General features: G+C 41.4%; 1 protein-coding gene across 2 annotated transcripts in view; it reads right to left on the reverse strand.

The window, feature by feature from the left end:
* XPO7 (exportin 7) overlaps nucleotides 1–21,857 on the reverse strand; it is a 37,711-nt gene extending 15,854 nt beyond the window's left edge. Inside the window, exons 1-16 of one of the 2 annotated variants that reach the window (XM_037028616.1) lie at nucleotides 21,763–21,857; nucleotides 21,103–21,249; nucleotides 18,611–18,704; nucleotides 17,886–18,052; nucleotides 16,064–16,129; nucleotides 13,660–13,764; nucleotides 11,796–11,961; nucleotides 11,006–11,079; nucleotides 9,383–9,502; nucleotides 8,145–8,291; nucleotides 7,203–7,375; nucleotides 4,677–4,870; nucleotides 4,130–4,235; nucleotides 2,547–2,682; nucleotides 1,976–2,049; nucleotides 747–827 (exon numbers count right to left, since the gene is read on the reverse strand). In XM_037028616.1, the coding sequence (XP_036884511.1) occupies nucleotides 747–827; nucleotides 1,976–2,049; nucleotides 2,547–2,682; nucleotides 4,130–4,235; nucleotides 4,677–4,870; nucleotides 7,203–7,375; nucleotides 8,145–8,291; nucleotides 9,383–9,502; nucleotides 11,006–11,079; nucleotides 11,796–11,961; nucleotides 13,660–13,764; nucleotides 16,064–16,129; nucleotides 17,886–18,052; nucleotides 18,611–18,704; nucleotides 21,103–21,249; nucleotides 21,763–21,783 (1,871 nt within the window). In that variant the 5' untranslated portion in view covers nucleotides 21,784–21,857. Of the gene's footprint in view, nucleotides 1–746; nucleotides 828–1,975; nucleotides 2,050–2,546; nucleotides 2,683–4,129; nucleotides 4,236–4,676; nucleotides 4,871–7,202; nucleotides 7,376–8,144; nucleotides 8,292–9,382; nucleotides 9,503–11,005; nucleotides 11,080–11,795; nucleotides 11,962–13,659; nucleotides 13,765–16,036; nucleotides 16,130–17,885; nucleotides 18,053–18,610; nucleotides 18,705–21,102; nucleotides 21,250–21,762 lie in introns of both variants that reach the window. The other variant, XM_037028615.1, reaches the window with a different exon arrangement.
* Between the last annotated feature and the right edge of the window lie 757 nt (nucleotides 21,858–22,614).

Genomic DNA, 22,614 nt, shown 5'->3' on the forward strand with positions numbered 1-22,614 from the left:
TTCTAAGTAGTATTCAACTGATCCATGGAGAGAACACACACTGAACTCATGTCTGTAAGAAAATAGGAGGAGCCCAGCAGTTTCCCCCGAGTCATGAATATCCTGAAGTGACTTTCCTCCACAAGGCTTCTCAGAGACAATTAAGCCCTAAAGCCCTGCCTAAGAGCTCCACTGTGTGCAGTGAGTCAACTTTCTCTCCCATGCATTTAGAATGGTACTAGCTATATAGAGTCTTTGAAAGAACTGAGAAAAAAACCAGTATTTTAGGGTTCATTTCTCTGGCAGACTCTTGGTTGTGAAAGGCTGTCTTAGAGCAATTCAAACTTTAAGCAGACCTAGTCCAAGTCAAGAGGAAGCACAGTCACTACTTTTATTGTGAAAACTTGTCAGCAGGTTGCTTCAACCAATAGGCTGACAATCAGGATGGACTCTGCAGCCACTGAAGTTGCTGAAATCCTGGCCATGAAGAGTGTGTACCCATCAGACAGATCAGGTGGGTTCTGTCTCAGAGACAGCCAGGGATAAACCTGTAACGAACTATTAGCATGTGGGTGGGCTTGTTTTGGGGGGTCTGGAATGATTCCTAGATTCTGCATGGGCACTGCCTTTGGCTCCTGAGAGAAAGGAATATACTCAAGTACACATAAAGCTAAATGAAAGTGGGAACAGCAGGTAGCTTCCCACTTTCAAGAGGGCAGTGCACCCCAGTTCCTGTTGTGCACGGAAGCTAGCTTAGAAAAGGATATCCAATGGAGAGGTCATTGAGAAGCTGTAGTGTCTTGGAGGTGATTGGTTCACAGCGGCCCCAGTACTTCAGGTTGGTGATGCTGGAGGACAAAAAGAAAAAAAAAAGCAGGAGACACTTTTGATTTGCCTGATTTCCTTGAGGGTTGGGAGAAGAAAATCATCCATCACGAATCACCACACAACTGCATCACCAATTCACAGACATCACAACCACAAAAAATGGGTATAAAATCTCCGTACTTACATTTGGTTGACTAGAAAAATTATCCTTCAGATAATCTTCACTACTTGGTTCCAAAGCTACACTGGCCCATACCCAGGCCCTTGGAATTCTGGGGCACTCCAGGGCTGATTTCTGCAGCAAGGGTAAGAGATTTCTGCGGCAGTGATAACATGCAGACGTATGCAATTCTGCACCTGCACCATCCACTGTCAGCTGCAGAATTCTAGTAGCCCTTGCTTCTGGATTCTCGGCTGGCAGAGTCCTTTAGACCCCCTTTGCCTTTTTTGTCTTAAATTATTAACCAGCTCATGGAAATGAGTGTTTAGGATTGGGATGGTTGGAAGGAGGCAAAATGTCATTTTGCACACAGCCCTGGGTAATTTGGCTCCTAGTGTGTGCTTTGATAAATTGAACTCCTAAAAAAAGGAAAATGTAAACAAAGGGGGCATAACTTAAAAAAAACACAACAACAAAAAAGGGCCAATTAGGAGCTTTGTTTTTTTCCAACTCTGAAGACAAGTCAAACAAAAGCACCAGGTTTTGGAGATTCAAGACTCAAAGGGTGTGATGCTTCTTGAGAGGAACAAGCCTGTTTTAAAGTGGGGCTCTCCTCCGGGGGCACATGCCTAGTGAAAATCAGCACCAGAAAGTGAGTGCTCACTAGGGGCACCCTGGCAGCAGGGAGACTGAGTGAGAGGCTGAGCACCAATCACTGGGAGGGAGGCCATTTTCATGATGGCCCTGACGGTTTCACCGGTGACTCCAGAGGCTGTGGGTGAGAGTCCACGTGAACAAAATTAAATCCTTGCCTGTACAAGCCTGGAATGCTCTGGGGCCGGGCCATATCTCTAAGCACAGCTTGTCACACACTCAAATGCACAATTTTCTGACGCAAACGATCAATGCTGGAAAACCAAGGCACTGGCAGCACAATGCCAAGATCACATTTTACAGTTGCAACAGGATTGCAAGGGACTCTTGCTGATGGCAAGCCAAAACACTTACATTTTTCCTATGAAGACGCTTAGGACCATGGTCTCATCGTTCAAGCCCAGGACTTCTGAGAGACGGCGGTACAGCTGGTGGTGGTAAAAGAGAAAGTAGCCAGAGACCAGGGATTAGAGAAATCACATTACAATAGTGTCTGTGTCCGCATGCAGGAGCAGGATGTGGGAAGAAAGTGGACAACAATGCTGGGGAAGTCTATTGCAGTAATAAGCTAGTTTCTAAGTCTTACTAAATACTGGATAGATGCTGAGCTACCTTACAGTCCCCTTCAACTCTGAATTTACACTGTCACAACCTTCTGTTCTGAACATCAGTTCATGCACAAAGAGACTGAGAACTGACAATTCTGGGGACACCAACAGTTCTGGCTGGCCATTTGTTAAGTACAGGGAGCACCAGAGAAGTGGGCTCACTCTCTGATGAGTCACCTAACTCCAAAGACTAAGACATTTGGACTACCCTGATACACAAAGCCTGGAGACTGTAGCTGCATTGCTACTAGTCATTTCTCTCAATCAGCAATCTCACAAGCGGAAAGAACCAATGTAGACAACTGAAAGCGTGTTACCTTAGAGGATTTTTGCACCTGGTCCCCAATGTAGATCTTACGAAACTGTTCAAAAAAGCTCAGCATGGCCAGTTCTAGCTTCTCGTTGCCTGCCTGAGCCAAGCGAGAATCGGTGAGGTTCATCAGCTGGAGCACCCTAGAGGAAGCAGAGCAATAGTTCTCTCAACAGCAGGGTATCCTGGCCTCTCTAGAAACAGTCTTCCATGTCTCCTCTCCTTCCCACCCTATCTGAAAGGCGTTCTCTGCAGGCTCTCCGAATTGTGGAGGGAACACATTCTCCTCTCCATTTCTGACCTCCCACCCCCCCGGAACCAGAGCCAAGGAACAAACACGAACGATTACCGAGAAGCTTAAACCTTCTAATCCAGTGAGACTGCAGACTGAGGCCGAACTCATAATCAGCTTAGAAAGAGGGGGGGAAAACCCCTAGTACTACAGTAATGGTCCTCCCTGAAATCTCTGTGAGACCTCGAGTAAAGCGATTTATTTTCCGAGCCCCAGTTCCTCATGTATAAACTGAGGGAGACTGAAAGAAGCCAGTGATTCTCAACCTTTTCCCTCAGAGCCATGAAGGAAATGGACACACATGAAGGCGATGTGCACAGGTGGTAACACCTCCAGGGACCAAAAGCAGATATGCTGCCTGTGACTTCATCCCTGTTCCTTGCACCCGTGCCCCTGAAAGAGAGCCCACTGGGCTGCAAGTGAGGCATCATGCTGAATGAATGAGAATACTACTACCACAAGTGAGTCATTTGACATTTCGATATTGTGAGAATAGGTACCACGCTATTTGTGACATTTCATGAGCGAGTGAGACTCAGTCATCATGCTGAAACACTCAGTAAAGAACCGGTATAGAAGGGACTGTCTCACTCCATTTATACTGTGACACACACAGTGTCATTCTAGGCTGTAAACTCAAAGAGGTGTATTACATGTCATCCCTAGTAAATCTTTGCTCAACTCTTCAAAAAATGCCAGTGTGACGTGCTGTGAAGACTTCTGTCAGGACTAGGGCACCTACGGGCAGGTGGACATCTGATAAACAAAATGGAGGTGGAAAGAGACTAAAGGGGATTTTCAGAATATGAATAAGGATTAGGGACTGAAATGCTTGGGGCCAATAAATGCTAAGGCATCAAGGTAAGATGCGCCATCTCTAAGGGGAGCACCCAGGAGTTTATAACCCTCAGGGCAGCACTCCCCGCAAAGGCCAAACCAAGGCAGCCCACATCTAGTTAATTCCAAGGTCCTGTCCTTCAGCAGAACTGAAGGCTGCTTCCACTCTGCTTTTCCTAATTCTGCACCCATCAACTCCATGCTGAGTTACCACAATGGTTTTTTAGTCAGGATGGTAGACAGAGTTCTTGCTATACTTATAAAAGGTTTAAAGTTGGACCTGTTTCTGTCCTTCATTTTCACGGGCAATCAGCTTTATGAGATTATATTCTGTAAATGGGGAGGAAAGCATTAATGAAAGCATTAACAAATCATGTTCGGTTCCTCTGGTGCCAAACCCAAACAGAACACGGGCAGGGGTGAGGCAGCAGTGACATGGGAAGCCAGGTGGGAGCACTTACCGACAGACAAGCTCACCATCCATAGCATCTTGCTCATCAGTGCTGGCAAAAGAGACCCGGCCACCAATCACCGCACCAATGATGTAAACCAGCCACGTCAGCCTTCCTGCGACAGGAAGAAGATCCACTGTCACCTCCAGTGGTAATCTCATGAAGCAATCCCTCACTTGGGGTTCATTTCTTACCAGGAGCCTCCGTTATCTGAAGGACACTGTGGAGAAGCCACAGTCTTACTTCTTCTATGGAATGTAGCTACTACTCTACTTGGGGAGGGTGACACCAGGGGGAAATCTATCAGATCACAAGGCTCCCCTATCAGCCAAGGTCATTATTTTTGGAGTGCAGAACTTCCTTAAAGTTAAACACGACCACTGCAGATGACTTGTTACTCTTCCCTAGTCCCCTGTGGCACTTAACAAACACATTTTTGTGTGTTCAGAGGTAACTGATGATGGAGGACACCCTTTGAGGAAAGGCAGGAGGGAGGTGGCAGCAAGTGAAAGGGTACCGGCAGCACCTGCTCCCAGGCCTGGCCCCCCATGCTCACCTTCCTGCACAGCAATGTCCATCGGGCTCGCGGTGGCACTCTGCAGCAGCTCCTGGTAGGACTGGGCTGACTGGTCGAACAACTGCACCAGGAGCGCGCATGTCTTCTCATACTCACAGCGCCCAATCGTAGACAGCTGGTCCAACTGCTGCTGGACCAGACCGGTGTCCTCCAGAGGATCCTCCAGGCCATCTCTGATCCCAAGGGAAGAAAAATGCCTATTGATTTCCCCTAAGCAGCTCTTTCTTCTTCATTTAGCCACTCTTTCCACACTACTTTTAACCAAGGAAGGAGTATCAAAAAAATTTGAAGGCATATGTCTTCAACTTAGCACCAGTCTCCCTTTGGGATATTTTGCTTATTGGTGTCCAATCTTTCAATCTGAATTTCCAGCTCATAATATCTGTCGGCCTGGACCTGCTCATTCCTATGTTTCTCCCCACCCAGGAGCTCTGGCCTCTTAGCCTCTCACTGTTCTTGACCACCGTCAACTTTGGGATGACAAAGACCCTGTTTCTGAGTGCGACCATTCTGACCAGATGTGCTTGGGAATTCAGAGATCTTCAGGTTTTAGGGAGGCAATATGATGCTTCTGCCTCGTAATATGAACCTTCAATGGGCTTTGTGGTATGTCAAATACAGTATCACTACATTTACAAAATGTGTAAACATTATGAAGAGTCACACTAAGTAGAATTTTTAAAAAAGATTACAAAGGGTTTCCAGTGCATGTAAGTTTTGCCATCAAATGATTTTTGGTGCCAAATCTATGAGAAAACTTAAGTTTTCACATCTTGGATTTCAGAATTACAGACGGGGCCCTGTGGATTCATACCAGGTCTTGCCTTATCTACTGGTTCGAGAATTTGAGAATCTTATCAGATCATAAGCTCTCTGTCTATGACTACATCATAGCATGACAACTCAGCCTTAGCCATAGCCATAGCAGCACCACCACTGGCAGGTCCCAGCTGTATGTCACCACAGTCATCCAGTGGGCCAAGTAACTTAATGCCCACAATGACCTCGCCCAAGTGGACATGGCTATAACCAGCCCTCTGGGCCCAGAGCCCACAGGCATAACCACTCCCCAACATGGTCTCAATGAAACCAGCTGACTCCTCAGGAACAGAAACTATGTAGCTAATAAAACAACACCTCCCAGGGGGCTTCACAAATACCCAGGTTTTGAAAGGATTCAAGTCATAAACAGCTGAGACAATGAACTGTTATGACAATTAAATGCAGTTGAACCTAAGTAAATTAAGAATCCAACTTGAAATAGCTAATGAAAGAGTATACAGAGTAATCTTTAAAGTTCTCATCACAAGAAAAAAAACCCCACTGTACCTATGTGTGGATGTTAACCATACTCACTGTGATCACCTTGCAAACACACAAATACTGAATCACTATACTGTACATCTGAAACTAACAGAATGCTGTATGTCAATTATACCTCCATTTTACAAAAGGTTAAATGAAATCTTAAGGGTGGGGCCCTAATCCAATAGGACTGGTGTCCTTAAGGAGAAGGAACAACATCGATATAGCAGTGTGCACACACACACAGAGCAGGCTGTGTGAGGACGCAAAGAGAAGGTGGCCATCTGCAAGCCAAGGAGAGGAGCCTCACCAGAAACCAACCCTGCTGCCACCTGGACCTCAGACTTCTAGCCTCTAAAACTGAGAAAAAATAAATGTCTGTTGTTTAAAAACAAACAAACAAACAAACACCACCAAATAAACAAAAAAATTCCCACACAAACAAGAAAGGCCCCTAAAACAAATAATAACTTAACTTTGTGTAGGTCATTTTTGAAAAGATCTGACATTTCTTGAGTTATAAGTTTCTGGTCCAGTTAATAGGGCAGACAGAAACCATGTGATAATGTAATACAATTAGTGATCAGTTGCCTAGAACTCCTATGTCTTCTAGTAAGCTCTGGATGGTGTAATCCCTTTTTAACTATTTAATATTTTAGGAGTTTCACATTAAGCACCTGTAATTTACATACTATAATTCTTACCATCTATAGTCTATAAACATTTCTCTTTTTAGATTTTATTTATTTATTTTTAGAAAGAGGGGGAGGGAAGGAGAAAGAGTTAGAGAAACGTCAATGTGTGGTTGCCTCTCATGTTGCCCTCGCTGGGGACCTGGTCCACAACCCAGGCATGTGCCCTGACTGGGAATCAAACCAGCGACCCTTTGGCTTGCAGCCCGCGCTCAACCCACTTAGCTACACTAGCCAGGACATTTCTCTCTTGTTTGAAGAAAATCAGTGGCAAGGACAAACATTACACGGATACACTCTGCATTTAAAGGCACTGCTACTGATGGCAATGACAGGACCCTTTCGGATTTTGCGCTGTTCTGCCAAAGTAAGAACATGACCACTAACAGTATTAGCTCCAATGAGACTCCTACCAAATACATTTTTGCCAACTGGATGTCTGATCTCTGGCAAGGCTGACACCAGGCTGCTGGCGGGGGAATTAGAGGGGCTGTCCTAGTGTCCTTACCTCAGTATGATGTGCACAGACTCCAAACGGGATGTGATGTAGGCTTTGGTGACTTCAGGAGTGTAAGTTTCCAGCATGTGGGGCTCTGTGGCCTTCACATACGGCACAGAGGCTGCCAGCCGCTGCCACAAGCTCAGGAGATAGTGCACGCTATTTGGGGCAAATTCCCAGTGCTAAGGAAAACCAAAACAGGAATATTTCTTATTTATACAGAATACACCAGTCCCATGCCACTCGACACAAAAGATAAAGACTGATGATAAAGTTTTATGGGCTCTGTTCTGTGTATGGAAACTAGTCTAATGTGTGTCTTAGTATTTTGGAGATTAAGCGTCTAACAAGAAAGCTGCTCAATGCTGAATGAGTAAACCTTACCACAAGGAAAACCCTGCGTCAGTGACTCTCAAACATCAGTCTGTATGAGAATCACTTAGAGAACATGGTAGAAACAGAGACGCCAGGGCTCCACCTGGAACCTAGCAAACCAGAAATCACAGGGGTAAGATCTAAGCACCTGTCTTTTAATCAGGCTCCCCAGATGATTTTGATGCGAACCATAACGTTGGAGAAGCACAGCCCCACATCACACGACTAAGACAGGGAGGGCATGGACTCTCTGCACTCTTCTGTCTAGCTCTCTGCATCAACCCTGCCTTTCTGGAGGTGATTCCAAGGGGATTCTCCAGCCTTGCATCTCAGCATCATCCTGGCAGTTCCCACACCCTCTTTTCCCAACACTCCCTGCACTTCTGTAATACACGAGTAGGTTACAACAGTAACTACTACTATGCAGGGTTACCCGGTATGTACTTACTTATATTCACTTTCGGGGAAAAAAAGGAAGAAAGAAAGAAGGAATATTTTTATAAGATTAAAAACTGAGCAAGGAACAGGTCCCTATGTTTCCAATGTTAAGGAAGAGCCGAGCAGTCAAAGACAAACCTGTAGGCTGGTCACTGTGAAGTTGGCTATCAATCGGATGACCTCAGGGTAGTTTTCCACCTTTACTAATTCTCCCAGTTGATAGTTACTCTTCAGTCGGGCCAGTAGTCTGCAAAACTCATGGTAATTGTTTGGGTCTGATAAACTCTGGTGACAGCACAGAAGGAAAACAAAATGCACAGTGCAATTCACTATACTTCCGAATGACATTTGGGATGGCATGAGGGGAGAGGGGAAATCTCTTTTGACCTCTGATATGCAAGTGATCATTCAGAATGATACATCTGTATAATGCTTCTTAAAAAAAATTTTATAAAAAGCATGGTCACATTAATGATCTCATCTGTTCATAATAATTATCTTGTGGCTTATTAAGTCTCAATCAAAGGAGGCTGAAACGGAAGCCCAGGAGGATCACATTACAGGCCTACCTAAGGTTGTAAAGCTGATAAATGGCAGATAAGGGGCACGATCTAAGATGTAACCAATCTGTTTGCTTCCCATCAATTAAACAAAACATAATGAAATTTTCACTTTAACATCTGTCGAATTTATCAAGTACGATTAAACTACAGTAACAAAGTTATGCAAATGTTTTATATATTTATATTATCATGGCTATATTTATCTATTCTTATAGCATGTTTATATATTATATACTTATATCAAACTTCTGATTTGTTTGCATATTATACCAGCATATTTGTTTCCTTAAACATGTCTTCCTCTACTAGCACAGAGAGAGAGAGACTTCGGTTTGTTCACCGCTCTGTCCCTGGCACAAAGGTGTTTCACAAAATTTGTGGAATGAATGACAAATATTTGAATGAGCAATCTCTCCCTTCCCAACTAAGCAGCCCTATACACTTCCATAAATAATGTACATAAAAAAAAAAACGAAAACAAAAACAAATTTAAATTCTTAATTTCTTGGAGAAAAATGACTACAGTTCACCCATCCTTCCCTGAACAAGGTGAGCTTCCCACAGCTGCGGCAGTCCTGATGCTACAGGGTGCAGTTTCCTCTCCTGGGCAAACGTTCTCAAGAATTTTCTAAAACTGAGATTCCCTTAAGTCTTTTGAAGAACAACAGACTGAGCTATTTTCTGGGATTTCCACTAAGTAAGACCTCTAGATGGATATCCTCATAAAAGACACATACACACAAAATTATATATATAGGTCAATGATATATATATGTATATATATTCAAATAAAAACAAATCCTCAAGTCTTACCTGTGGATTTTCCAGTATTCGTTTAACACCATCAACAAGATGAGACAGAAACTTGGCCCTCTCTGCATTGTTGAACAGGGACCTTCTGACAGAGGCAATCTGTACTAAGCAGGACAAGACCTAAGAACAGGGCACACCCCAAACGTCACTGATTTTAAGACTGTACAGCAATTTTCACATCTTTTCTAATCCTGTAACATTCTTCTTTACATTTGCCACTAATTCTGTTCTTTCACCCTTTGCTACAATTATAGTAATTTGGAAAGATCAAGGAGAGTAGAGCTTAAAAAAGAAAAAAAAAAGCATTATACCCAATTTGATCATAACAACTACCTAAACTCACACTCTGGAAATTCATTAGGCATTATTCTCTGACCACCCGAATGGCTGCTTCCTTGATTCTTGTTAAGATATACATTTAAGGCCTGAAAATACCAAGCAATTCATTGTTTGAATAAAGCTTTAGATTATATGTATATTTTTATTAAGACCTTTGGGCTAAATGAGGCTTTGCTATGCAGTGCTACAATGAAATAACCAAGTCATATCCGTGCCGTGCCGTGGGGGGGAAAAAAAAACAAAATAGCTTTTATGTTGAAAACCTTTTACCCTTTTCCTACTGCGCTAGGTATCTACACTCTCTGCCGTTCCCTGGGAGGCTGGCCTCTGTGACTAACAGCCACCAAGCTCCCTTGCCCTCCTGCTTCTAGTCGGCTTCAACCATTGGCAAGTAGCAGCAAGGAGATACAGGCAGGAGGCGAGCAGCACCAGCCCCCTGCTGGGCCGGGTCAGCTTTTTGCAGGGCTCCCTCAGTTGCCCCTTGAAGCTTCCCACAACTGCTCGCCCCAGGGGGTGTAGTCAATCCTCTTGTTGGATTTCCTTAATTCTGCCTGTACCTTTTATGTAGCCTTTTCACTAATTACCCTTCTTGAGCACATTAGCTTTTCCTACAGTGAGTTTGATAAAAACAACACTGAATTTAGGCTTGCTAAAGCCAAGGTCTATGTTAATTTGGAAAAGTATTACAATGACCAGGCAAGTAGAGCACTGTGGAAACACTATGCAAAACCCTCCCCACCTTGCTATGTGCTCTTTGATGTTTTGCACAAACAGTGCTTACCCAACAATCTGAAATACCACACCTGTGTCTTTTAGGACTTGAATGAATTTTGTGACTTGAGGAGTTTAATTACTGCTTTACAGGAGAAATACATCATTCCTAAGAGCTTTCAAATGTTATTTAGAAATAAGTATGCAAATTTGCCTTCCCTTTATAGCTTCCATTTATCGCTTATGCCTAAGGGATTTTCAAAACTTTTCTCACTCAGGACACCCTTCAGCTCCACAATAAGGAGAATCCCCACACTCCAACCTGTGCAATTTGACATATGGAGACGAGACCAAGAAAAAACTTGGTTTCTGCTGCAATTTGTCTGCTGCAAAATGTTAAAAGAATTAAGACTTTACTGTGAGGACTTTTAAGCTACAAGCTTCATTGGGGCTAGATAACCAACTCTACCATTTCCATGCTTTAGTTGTGTGATTTTGTATGAAAAAATAAACATGAAACTCACTCATTATTGCCATTATCCAGAAATAGGTTTGTTTTAGAAACTGACTCACCAGAGGTGAAAATGAAGGAGGGATGGAATGATACAGGTCAAAAAACAGCTGCAGAGTAGAAGAGTCTAAGAATGCTGGAAGAAAGACACAAGAGCCCGTCACTAAGGATGTCTGCCACGACCACTGGCACTGTGCATCAGGGAGCACGCCTCTCCGCTTTCTCATCTTACAGAATGTGTCCTTTGAAAGTGACGGGCAGCTCTTTTGAGAAACAATTATTTTTCTGATAATCAGAGAACTTAAGATAACCAGGACACTGTTCATAGCAAGAATTTTTACCCTTAGGAACACGCAAACATAAAAACATGTTCTTTTGCTTGATTTTGTTTTTAAAGCTAGACATTACCTCAAATGAACATCTATGGGTAGTTAATATAAGATGGTCACAGTCACATCGGTGAGTAATTAAGAGCTCTTTCAGGCTAGGGCAGTTTAGAACAGGGGTGTCAAACTCATTTTCACTGGGAGCCACATCAGCGTCGAGGTTGCTTTCAAAGGGCCAAATATAAATTTAGGACCATATAAATGTAACTACTCCTTAACTAGGAGCAAGGAGCTCGGTGCTGCTGGTGGGCAGAAACGAGGTGCTGGGCCAGATTTGGACCGCAGGCCCCCTGTGACTCTAGAAGATCCTGTAAGAACCTCTCCCTTACTTCCTAAAGACAGATGTTGAAACTCTAAATGTTCTTGTACAATAAGCAAGGAATTGCCAGGGGTCCTTTAAATCATCCTACAGATGCCACCTGAGCTGAGTGAGCAGTAGCCTGTTTCAGGTGTTCGAATCTCTTACCTGATCTCCAGCTGGTGGGAATCTGGACTGTGCACAGGTCATCTGAGGACTCATCAGTAGACGTGCCAATGAAATCAAAGTTCAGGCAGTTGTGAGTGAGTTTGAGCAGCTGCATGAGCAAACCATGCTGACTTTCATCATTCAAGTTTAGGTTCTTTCCGGAAGCCTGTAAAAATGACCACACAATGAGCCCCAGACAACCACTCCTCTCTTTTAAGCCTGCTATCAGACTCACGAGCAGGCTGTTGAGCCAGAGAAGGAGGGCTCTATTTCAAGGCAGAAACACGATGTTTCCCTGGCCACAAGAGGTGGTGCTTCTCTTACCTTACTGTCCCTATGAAAATCCTAGCTCCTTATTTCATATTACAACATATTTACCATAAAGCATGAAGCTGGTTTTTAAAGAAATCTCCCTTCTGACACTTATTCTTTACATGTAGACACAGTGGCCACAGGGATTCCGGAAGCAATACGTGTGGTTACTTGGTTTGTCTGTGAAATTCTAGCTATTTCTAGACAGGGTTAAGTTTCAACCCCAGGAGGGAGTTCTAGGAAGTTATATAACCTGTCCTACCTTCTTTCCTCTTTTTAATATTACCATCACAGGCATCAACAAATATCTTTCAAACAAAACTTAAAACAAAATCACCAATGAACTTTATTTATTCACTCACAGTTTACCTGCCTATAGCTATCATTTATATATATATATATATATATATATATATACCAGAAAATCTAATTAAAAGTCAATCATCTAATAAGTAATAAAATATCAAATCTAAGTGCTAACATGCTAATATAATTACATTAAGAATAAACTGTCTTGACACACAAAGATTGTAAGAATGAGTTAAACGAATGAAACAACTATATGCTGTCTATACAAAACTCATTTCAAATACAATTATACATATTAAAGAAAGAAAAGAGGATTTAAAAAGATATATTCCCTGGCCAATGTGGCTCAGATGGCTGAGCGTTGTCCTGAAAATGCTTGGACCATAGCTACTGGGACTCTCATAATCAAAGTTCACACCAGTATGACCTTGGTGACGGCTGGCAAATTGTTTTTGATAGTATCAGCTAGGAGGATGCAACCCTCAGTTTTGTCAAAAGCATTTCCCCTCCAGGGGTACAAGAACTTTTTTCAGGCAGCCTGCTCAACCTGAGGACTGACTGTCTGGGAATTCTGAGCTAAGGAAGTAACTGAGGAAAAAGATGGACAACATTAAGCGGAATGACAGAAAGAGTCCAAACTTGTTTCTAAAATGAAAATTGGGACATAACTGGAAAATGGGAACAAGAACCAAAGAATGCCAAATTCCCCAAATGAACAAAGAGCCAGAAGCTAATCCCACTCAGCTTGCTATGGGGACAGAGCAGCCAGACATTGAAGATAACATTTCTTAGTTCAGCTCTATCAATAAATGAATTGAAACACCATCTTTTCTATTTTAAAACAGGTAATTTCCTTACTATCTACCCCTTCAGGTTATGAAGTCTAAATGGATGCTGAAATTTCACAATGAGTTTTTCCTTACAGATGTTGCTTATCTGCTGCTGCTCGCTCAGCAGGGGACAGGGAGTCAACCTACTCTCGGTGTGTCGGCAAGGTCACCCGAGCCTGCTCTCAGAGCACTGGAGCTGATGTGCCTCACAGTGTTAGCTAATATCAGTGATCAGCCTGGCAAGTTTCTTTAGCTTCTTGGACATAGGTATTGTGTAAGAGATGATGACGATGATGTTTAAAGAGATGCACACGTGCTCGCAGGGTCCATTAAGAGGCGATATCTAACAAGTACCCACTCATTCTCATCCTTTAAAAATGAATAAGGAAGCCAGACCCAACCTACAATCTTACCTGTTTTAGTAAATTGCAGGAAAGTGTGAAGATATCAAATAACGATGAATCTCGGAAAGAAGAGGCTATTTTTCTGTGCTTCGTTAAAGGGTGAGTGGTGTCTGCCTGTGCAGAAAAATAAACCAATGCAAGTTTTAGGATTAACTGCAAAGAAAAAAAATTTTCATGCAGACTTCAAATAAACTAGATTTCCAATAAGAGCAACATCAATATAAAGCACCTTTTTAACATCTACATTACTATGAGATCACATAGCATGAGAGGATGAAAAGAACAAGCTGCTAAGGATAGCTGCAGGATGGCACGTCTCTAGGCTCCCAGAGGGAAGACAGGAAAAGGAACATGTATCTCCACTGCTAAGTTTTATTTTCCTCTGCATTTAGGTAAAATTTAACAAATTTTGGCAGATATTGCTAATAATCACTACTATGTTATACGGTGGTTTAGTTTCAAAAACAGACAGTAGCAAAGCTTAGGTTTGGTAAATAGTCCACTGGGCTGAAGTTACTGCAGAATTTCCCTGAAGAGTCATTAACCAACAGCCATGAACTTAAATGACCAATAACCCCTTTCCTCCTTCTCCAACCTATTTATTTCTACATAGAGTCCAACCACAAAAGTAAACACTTCAATTCAATGGCTGTACTGGTCACTTATTCTGTTCTTTTCACCACATTTTAAAGGTTTCTGTGGTTAAGGACTCAATCTTTCACTTTTTTAGATGTCTTCCATTCCCGACACATAGTAGGTATTCAATAGTGGAATAAAAACTTCAAGGTTGTCAAGGGTATTTTAGCCTAACTGAAAGCTTAAATCTCTTCTATATACTGACCAATTCATCCAAGATGGAGCTCATTTTGTTTCTGGCACATTAAAGAATAATGAGGCAAGATTTCTGACAGACAACCAATTATGGGCCCTCCTAGATTTTATTTCTGAATTCAAATTGGAATGGTAACAGAAATACATTTTCTGACTGGAGTCTGATAAACCTCTAAAAAACCCTACAGAAAACTAAGTTATGTAAAGGTTCAAAATATTCCTCAATTCCAGCTTCAGTTGTCACTGTGTTATCATAAATGTCCTAGGTAAGTAAGTCACTGCTCCATTATGTGTCATCTACCCCATATTATCTACTATGCTGACGGTAATACCAAGAATAATTACATTAAATGTTACACACACGTCTACTGTTTTCTTAAGAAGACAAGTAAAATTTTGAAGTTTTTAAAAATACCAACACTGTACTTAGTTAATGTGTGCTCTCTGACACCAAAAGTAACATTGGTTAAATAAGAAGTTAGTTATTAAGAGCACAGGCTCTGGAATAAGACTGTGTGGGTTCGAGTTCAGATGCTGCTGCCTGCTGTGACACCTCGGACAAGTTACGTAGCCTTTATGTACCTCAGTTTCCTTCTCTCGAAAACAGGATAACCACAGTACCTCCCTAGGACTATCGTGAGAATGAAGGTAGTTAATTAAGTGCTCAGAACAGTGCCTGTCACACAGTAATCACTCAAATGCAAAAGCTATTATTATTATTATGGTAATTACCAACCACAGTGGGGACTGCAAGTGACAGTACTGGCTCCAGTTTAATAGGTTTAATAAGCAAGTGTATTATTTAAAATAGTACCAATTCACAGTTAAAATTTCTCATGGGTTAATAAAAATGTCTGCATAAATATGAGCAATAGCAACAGTGATGCCAATGTAGTTATTAGCTGACAACTGAAGGGTGAGATATTACAACTAATATTAATACTGGCCTGTTCAATAATTATAAATTTTAGCTGGATTCAAAAATAAGTAACGGAAAAAATAATAGCCAGAACAAAAGAAAGCCACTGGCATTTCCTCTGTAGTGATCGGTCCCATCCCATCAACAACTATTTTTAAAAAAACTACCTGGTATTTAGTAGAATGTTTTATGGATTCTGAAAAGATTACTAGCAAAATCGTTAATGCTAGGACACAGTAATTAACTTTTACATAATTATACACATGCATCAGTGTATACAGCAGAAGAGGTACACACATGACGCTGGTTCCACTTTTGTGACTCCTTTTTATGGACTCTTTCATTAGCAAAAAATTATTTCATTAAGGTTTTGACTTAGGACATTGCTTGCCTGCATCTCTAATAATGAACGGGAATACCAGTGAGGAAAGCCGAGACGAGGGTAAAATATACTGGAGACAACAGGAGACAAGGACAAAACGAGTGAGGTAGGTTATACTCACAGAGGAAAGTCCAATGCGACTATTTTGTTTCAAAGGGGCATTCATCACTTACCGCAAAAGCACACAACTGCCAAAAAAGATCATCCCACACAGAGCAGAAAACACCAATACTAAGAAAAAATATGGCACTTACTTCAATGAGGAAGGCTGTAGCACTTACTTGATTAATTTCATTGGTTAGCTGAGATAAAATTGTGACGCCAATGATGCAGTATTCAACACTATCCTGGTTAAAAAAAAAGTAAAGCAGAAAGAGGTGGTGTGTGAAGCTGGTTCCAGCACTGGAAATGCCAGTCGTCCTTTAGAAATGACAGAATCTAAAATACGCTGCTATTAAAGCTGCCTAGACAAGAGGGCATGAAATTGTGGTTTAGAGCTGCTGCTTTGCAGGACATAAAACCTAAGCACCATAGAGGAAGACTGCTAAATCTGACTGCGCCAAACTGGAACCTTTGTATTCTAAAAAGAACCATAAGCATTACACCATGCACATTATAAAAAGGGAAAGTGGCAAAACACACTTAAGACAAATTACAAATGAATGTGTAACATAATTTACTAAGAAACTATACAACGAGAAAAAGGCAAAGAGCCCGATTAAAAAATGTACAAAAATAATCAATAAAAAGTTCATAGAAAAACAAAAATTAAGTAGTAAATTAACATATGAAAAATTATTCCATCCTATTCACAACTCAAATGCTGAGATACTGACTGTTTTTACATATTAAAACAGAAAAGTAACAAAGTTGAGGTCCCAGGGTGGGGGCACAGGGAAATAGGTACCTGTTAATTATTGGAGGAAACGTTTTTGAGGGTGATTTGGAAATATCTTTAAATGCCAAAATACACATATCCTTTTTTAAAAAAGGTATTTTATTTATTTACTTTTAGAGAGAGGAGACGGGAAGGAGAAAGAGTGGGAGAGAAATATCAATGTGTGGTTGCCTCTCATGTGTCCCCTACTGGGAACTGGCCTGCAACCCAGGCATGTGCCCTGACTGGGAATCGAACCAGCAACCCTTTGCTTCACAGGCCCGTGCTCAATCCACTGAGCTATACCAGCCAGGGCTACACATATCCTTTTGATGGAATAATCCCAATAATCCCAATATTCCCTACACAATTATTCAAAGTATAAGATCTATCTATCTATCTATCTATCTATCTATCTATCTATCTGAACAGTCACTGAAGTATTTATTTAACAGTTCAACTGTCAAAATATATAAACAAGACATGTTCCTCCCTCCTCAGGAACATGCCTGTCCCTCTCCCTTCCCCTCCCCTTTCCCAACAGGTGTGCTCCTAAACTCCAAGGGTCCCAACAAGACCTGCAACCAGGGGAGCAATGGACAGCGGCGGTTTGGCCCGGGCTAATTCCAAGGCCCTCTTTTCTCTGATTCTCAGTGGGCTGACAGCAGCCTGGCCCTGGTTCACTCTTTCCCTCAATGTTTCTAGAGAGCCAAAGGAGCTCTGCCTAATAGTATCCTGTTGCTTCTTCTACCCTAGGCCCTTTCTCCTTTCACTGTCTCCAGCTAATAAATGTACTCTCAAGCCCTGGCGGGTGGCTCAGTTGGTTGGAGCATTGTCCTGTACACCTAAAGGTTGCAGGTTTGATCCCTAGTTGGGGCACATATGAGTGGCAACTGACTAATGTTTCTCTCGTATGGATGTTTTTCTCTTAACTCAGTAAATGTACTCTCAAAAACAAAAACCAACTTCTTAAAGAACTACCCATAAGAGATCAGTTAATTAAATTATGGTATTTTAGCTCAGAATATGATGTACACATTAGAAAGAATAGAGGAGATGTGCGTGTTCTGACATGTAAACATGCAAAGCCAAGACATATTAAGAGGAAAAAAGGCACAGAGAATTGCCAAATAAGTCTATTTTGTGTACTTTTTAGATAGAACAGACTACAACTAAGCATCTACATGTTGCTTCTCCCATTCCTATGACATTAAATATATACATACCTGTAAAAACCTGGTGACATCTGTGATTGCATTTCTGAAGACGTAGTCATCCTTCTGACAGTCAAACCAGCCCAGTTTTGTAATTCTGGCATATAACTGAATAAGTGCTTGTGTCACGAAAGTAGCCAGCTTTGGCCGAGTGGCAAGGTAGTTGAGCACATAGTTCCCTGTAAAGCAGAAACAACCCACATGACAGAAAAGCTCTACCAGAAAAGGGCACACACCTTTAAATGCACGGAATGTCCAAGAAATGGCAAATTTCTATTATTAGCCATAAACTCCCTTAATAGTTCATGCTATTGAGAAGTGGGACTCTGAATTTAAGATAAGTAGGCTTTCCAATTAAGAATTTTATTCTTGTTACAATGAAGAACCTGAAGTATGGCAGCATTGAATCTACTCCTAGAGGGCTGAAAACATGGTCTGCACAGAATTCAAAATACTTAACAATGTTTTTCTTAGTTATTAGTGACAGTAAGGACTGAATGAAAGAAACTTCCTGACAACAAAAGGGGTTACTCAGACTTTATCTAGCAGAATTATTTTGGGCACTCTTCACTTTTGTAAGCTGAAAATTTGGGGGGGTGGGGTGGGATGTATTCCAGATATTCTGTATGCTTAGCAAATTCAGAACATTACCAAACAAGCAACATAAAGTGAACTATTGCCAGCAGTCACTAAACAAACTACTTTCTTTACGAGAGAAGAGAGGATTCTCTACTTACGAATATCTATTCGCTGTTCCAATGGTAGAGGGTTGTTTGTGCGTGATACAAGCTTCGTAAGGCATGTAGCTGCCAGTAACTGGGAGTATGATGACTGTGAAAAGATGGGAAAGTCAGTTAGGAGGGTTTTTATATGGAGATTTGTGCACAGATTCAAGAAAAGTTAGTTCTGCTGTATTCGATCTTTTGGATTTTAGAGGGCCTATCACTTTAAGAGGCCTAGAGAGCATCTGTGCTCATTTAGCTGATTTCAACCACGAACAAGGGCAGGATAAAGTGAGGGCCGATCACACCGATCCGGTATCTCCATTACTCCCGGGGGCAGATGGTAGGCAGAGGGGATCTTTTCAGAAAGATCCTAATTTTTAGAAAACAAATCTTTCTTTTAAAACAAGATAACTTCTATCAATAACCTTGTTAAAGTGATACTTCAAAAAATCCCACCTCACAAACATCCTCAGTCACCTCAGAATACTCCTATAGTGTGGTGTGAAGGAAGGAAGAGAAGTATTAGAGGGAACCACCACACTATGGCGCACAGTTAAACCACAAATTATGTCTTTCTCCCAGCACAGCTATCAACCAGCTACAGCTCTGGAAAATACATATGCTAGTTTTAAAGTAAATTCATAACAATTTTTTATGAGAAAGAAAAGATATGGCTACAGCAATGGAATACCATTATCATATTCTCAAGTGTGAATTTTAGTGAACTTTAACCTTATGGAGAATTGGAATAATCCCTCTGATCATAATGTGCAAGAAGGAGTCATGTGTGAACCCCTCATGGGGCTGCACTACATAATGTCATATAATAGACACTCAGAAACATCAAAGTAATTTAATCAAGGACAAAGAATAATTTTCTCTGAGACTAAAGCCCTCAAGACAGCAGGCCATGCACAGGCATTACATAATACTACCTGTTATAAAAATAATTTAAGCTTAAGGAAAAAATCTATTGCCCTGGCTGGTGTAGCTCAGTGGATTGAGCGGGGGCCTGCAAACCACACGATTGCGGTTCGATTCCCAGTCAGGGCACATGCCTGCGTTGCGGGCCAGTTCCCAGCAGGGGACTCGTGAGAGGCAACCATACATTGATTGATATTTCTCTCCTTCCCTTCCTCTCTAAAGATAAATAAAATCTTCAAAAAAAAAAAAAAAAGCAAGAAAAAAATCTATCAAAGTGACTGACACGTGACTTTTATTCAGCACCCTTGAATGTGGTTTAAACTGACTAGAGTGGGTGTGTTAAATCACCGATGGTGCAAGAGAGGCTACTGTAACTATTTATCGTGGTGTGTCACTATACACTATGTAACACATAAGTGGTCTTTACACTCAGTAATCCAATAAATATGTTAAGTCACCGAGAAGTCAACAGAGATTGCAAAGGAAGACGCCCCCATACTTAAGTGTTTTCAGCAGCACACGGATCCTATTTTATTCCTGCTGCCTGTCAACAGGAGGATCTTGAGTTAACAGTGTCAGTGACAACATTATGGGGCTCCAATGGGGAGTCAAGCAGAAAACCTAGCTGTGCATCTTCCACAGTGCAAACCTAAGTGGATCAATCCCAGGATCGAGTGACTGAATAGATATCTGTGAAATACCACATGCAGCCTATGACCATAACTGTCAGATTCTTGGAAAAAGTTAGCTTACCAGCTACTAAACGATAATTTTTAGACAACTGTAATCTGTTTTATTTATTGCATAATAGTGTAACACTCCTAATGAAAATTAAAAAAATGGAGTCATCTAGAATTCTACCCTGTCAACGAATCAGCTGTTCTCATTCTCCTCATAGTTCCCTTCAGTTGTAAGTATGGTACTAGCTGCTACTCTGGTTGGAATTCTGTCTCTCTCAAAGCCTTTTCAGGATATACTGGTTGGATTCTTAGCCTTCCCAAGATCCCCATTTTGCCAGAAACATTAATTTAATCAAACTATGTCTCATTAAAAGCATCATTTTGGTCACTGCGCTATTTGCTGCTGGAAGAGGCTCTAATCCCATTTTTTAAAACTGCAACTTCCTGTAATTTTCATTGTCAAGACCATTTCCCCCCTACACATCTGAGTCAATAAGCAGTGGCTATAGTACAGAGGAAGAAAAATAGGGAAGACTAGGGATCTTGTAAAGGGGACATGGACTTTGTGGATAAGAAAGGTCATTTATACACAACCCTGTCTTTTTTGCAAAGAGGTATTACTTAAGAGCAAACCACAGAAAAGGATTCCCAGAAATTAGACTCCAGATGAAAAATGACAGGACAAAATACACGTTCAATGGTATTTTACTGCTTTCTTTTATATGGCTTTCTTTTCAATTTTTGCTAACCTGGCAAGTATGGTGCTTTTAAAATGTGAAATTAAGAAGGCAGAGGCACCAAGAAGAATCAAGGAAAAGAAGCAATCCCAATCCACTCCTAAACCAGAGCATATTTTCTTAAACCTCTGCTATCCTTTATGATTTTTCAAATCTTACGTACACTTCCTCTTTCGAGGAGTAGCTGGCACTTGTTCAGGCAATCGGGGCTATTGGTGAATTCAACCAAGGCTTTCTCTGCCTGGAGTCGAGTGGTTGTGTCTGTGGTTTCATACAGCTGTTTGCACAGATTCTCGAGCTGGGCCAGGCTCTGGAAAAGATCAGTCAAGAAAGAAATCAATACAGCCTACTATATAAGCAAGATACTGTGCTTGAAATGACTGGACAAAGAGAAATAGTTATCAATGAAGACAGACTTGCTTCTCAACTCTGATAAGCCGGGTGACCTTTATTTAATAAATCCACTTATAACTCTTTCTTTGATGCTTTAGAAGACAGAATGGTAGAACGCCTAATCAATCTATATATTTTTTCAGTTATTCCCTTAAAGATTAATCATGAATGCCGTTTTCCCTTGAAAATACCCATTCTCCTAAGCTTTTCCAAAAGGTTTTCAAATAAAAATTCATAATTTACTTGTCTGCCAATATTATGAATAGTAGAGGCACTGATGTAAAAGTAAACACACAAACACCTACTATAGGTATCACATACATTTTTACATAGTTTTAAATATTCTCCCTCTGCCAAGTACTTATTAGCTCGCAATTACACAGGAAGATGGCCAGCCTCCCCGAGAGCCCTCCAGAACGCGCACACACACCTTCCTGCCTGGGTCCCTCATGGCTCAAGCTCCGCAGACTCTCTTCTGCTGCACTTGAAACTCTTGCCTTGGTTCCAATTTAAATTGGCAGGGTCAAAATAAATTCAACTCAGACACATGCTCACTCAGAGATAAAACAAGGGAAACGCCCCCAAACAAACCCTTCTCACCAAATCCTGAACCAGTTCCAAGGAGGCAGGAAGGGGATGGGTGTGTGCTCTGGTCAAAACCCCAAAGGGACACAAATCTCCTTCCACTTACGGTGACGTTTAAAAGCAAAGAGGAAAGGACTAGTAAGAGTTGATTTAACTATCACCTTTCACTAACTGGAAAGGAGGACAAACATCTGTTAGTCGTTAAAGGAATGGTTTGGACTTTAAGAAGGAATTTTCTATAGTAGCAAGAAGATTTGGTTTAGTTCAAGGAACCCTACTATTAGAAATGACATTTCTGACAAGAACAAACATAATAATAATAATTAAACAAACCAACCTGGGTAAATAGCCTAAAATATATTACACAGTCTGCCCAAAGCTTTTATTACTACTTTATTTCACTGTGCTGTGACTATAAATCACAGCTCTTCCACTAAGCAGGAAAGCCCTTGGGGCAGGATACCTATTTTACTCAACATGACTAATAAATGTGAAACACTAATCTAAAGGACACAAGAAAGACAAATACTGATACACTAAGATCATCAGTCTCACTTCAGAGAGGCCCCCGCTAGCCCCTGCCAAGACCAAACACAAGCACCCCCCACTCCAGAAAACAAAAGAAAACCAAACCAAGCCAGTGGTCAGTGAACACCTTGGGGCTTGGATTAGGCTTATGTTTAACTAGTTCCTCTCT

This window comes from Sturnira hondurensis, unplaced genomic scaffold (assembly GCF_014824575.4).
Source record: "Sturnira hondurensis isolate 20B ecotype Veracruz unplaced genomic scaffold, ASM1482457v3 Scaffold0020119, whole genome shotgun sequence".
Classification (NCBI taxonomy): domain Eukaryota; kingdom Metazoa; phylum Chordata; class Mammalia; order Chiroptera; family Phyllostomidae; genus Sturnira; species Sturnira hondurensis.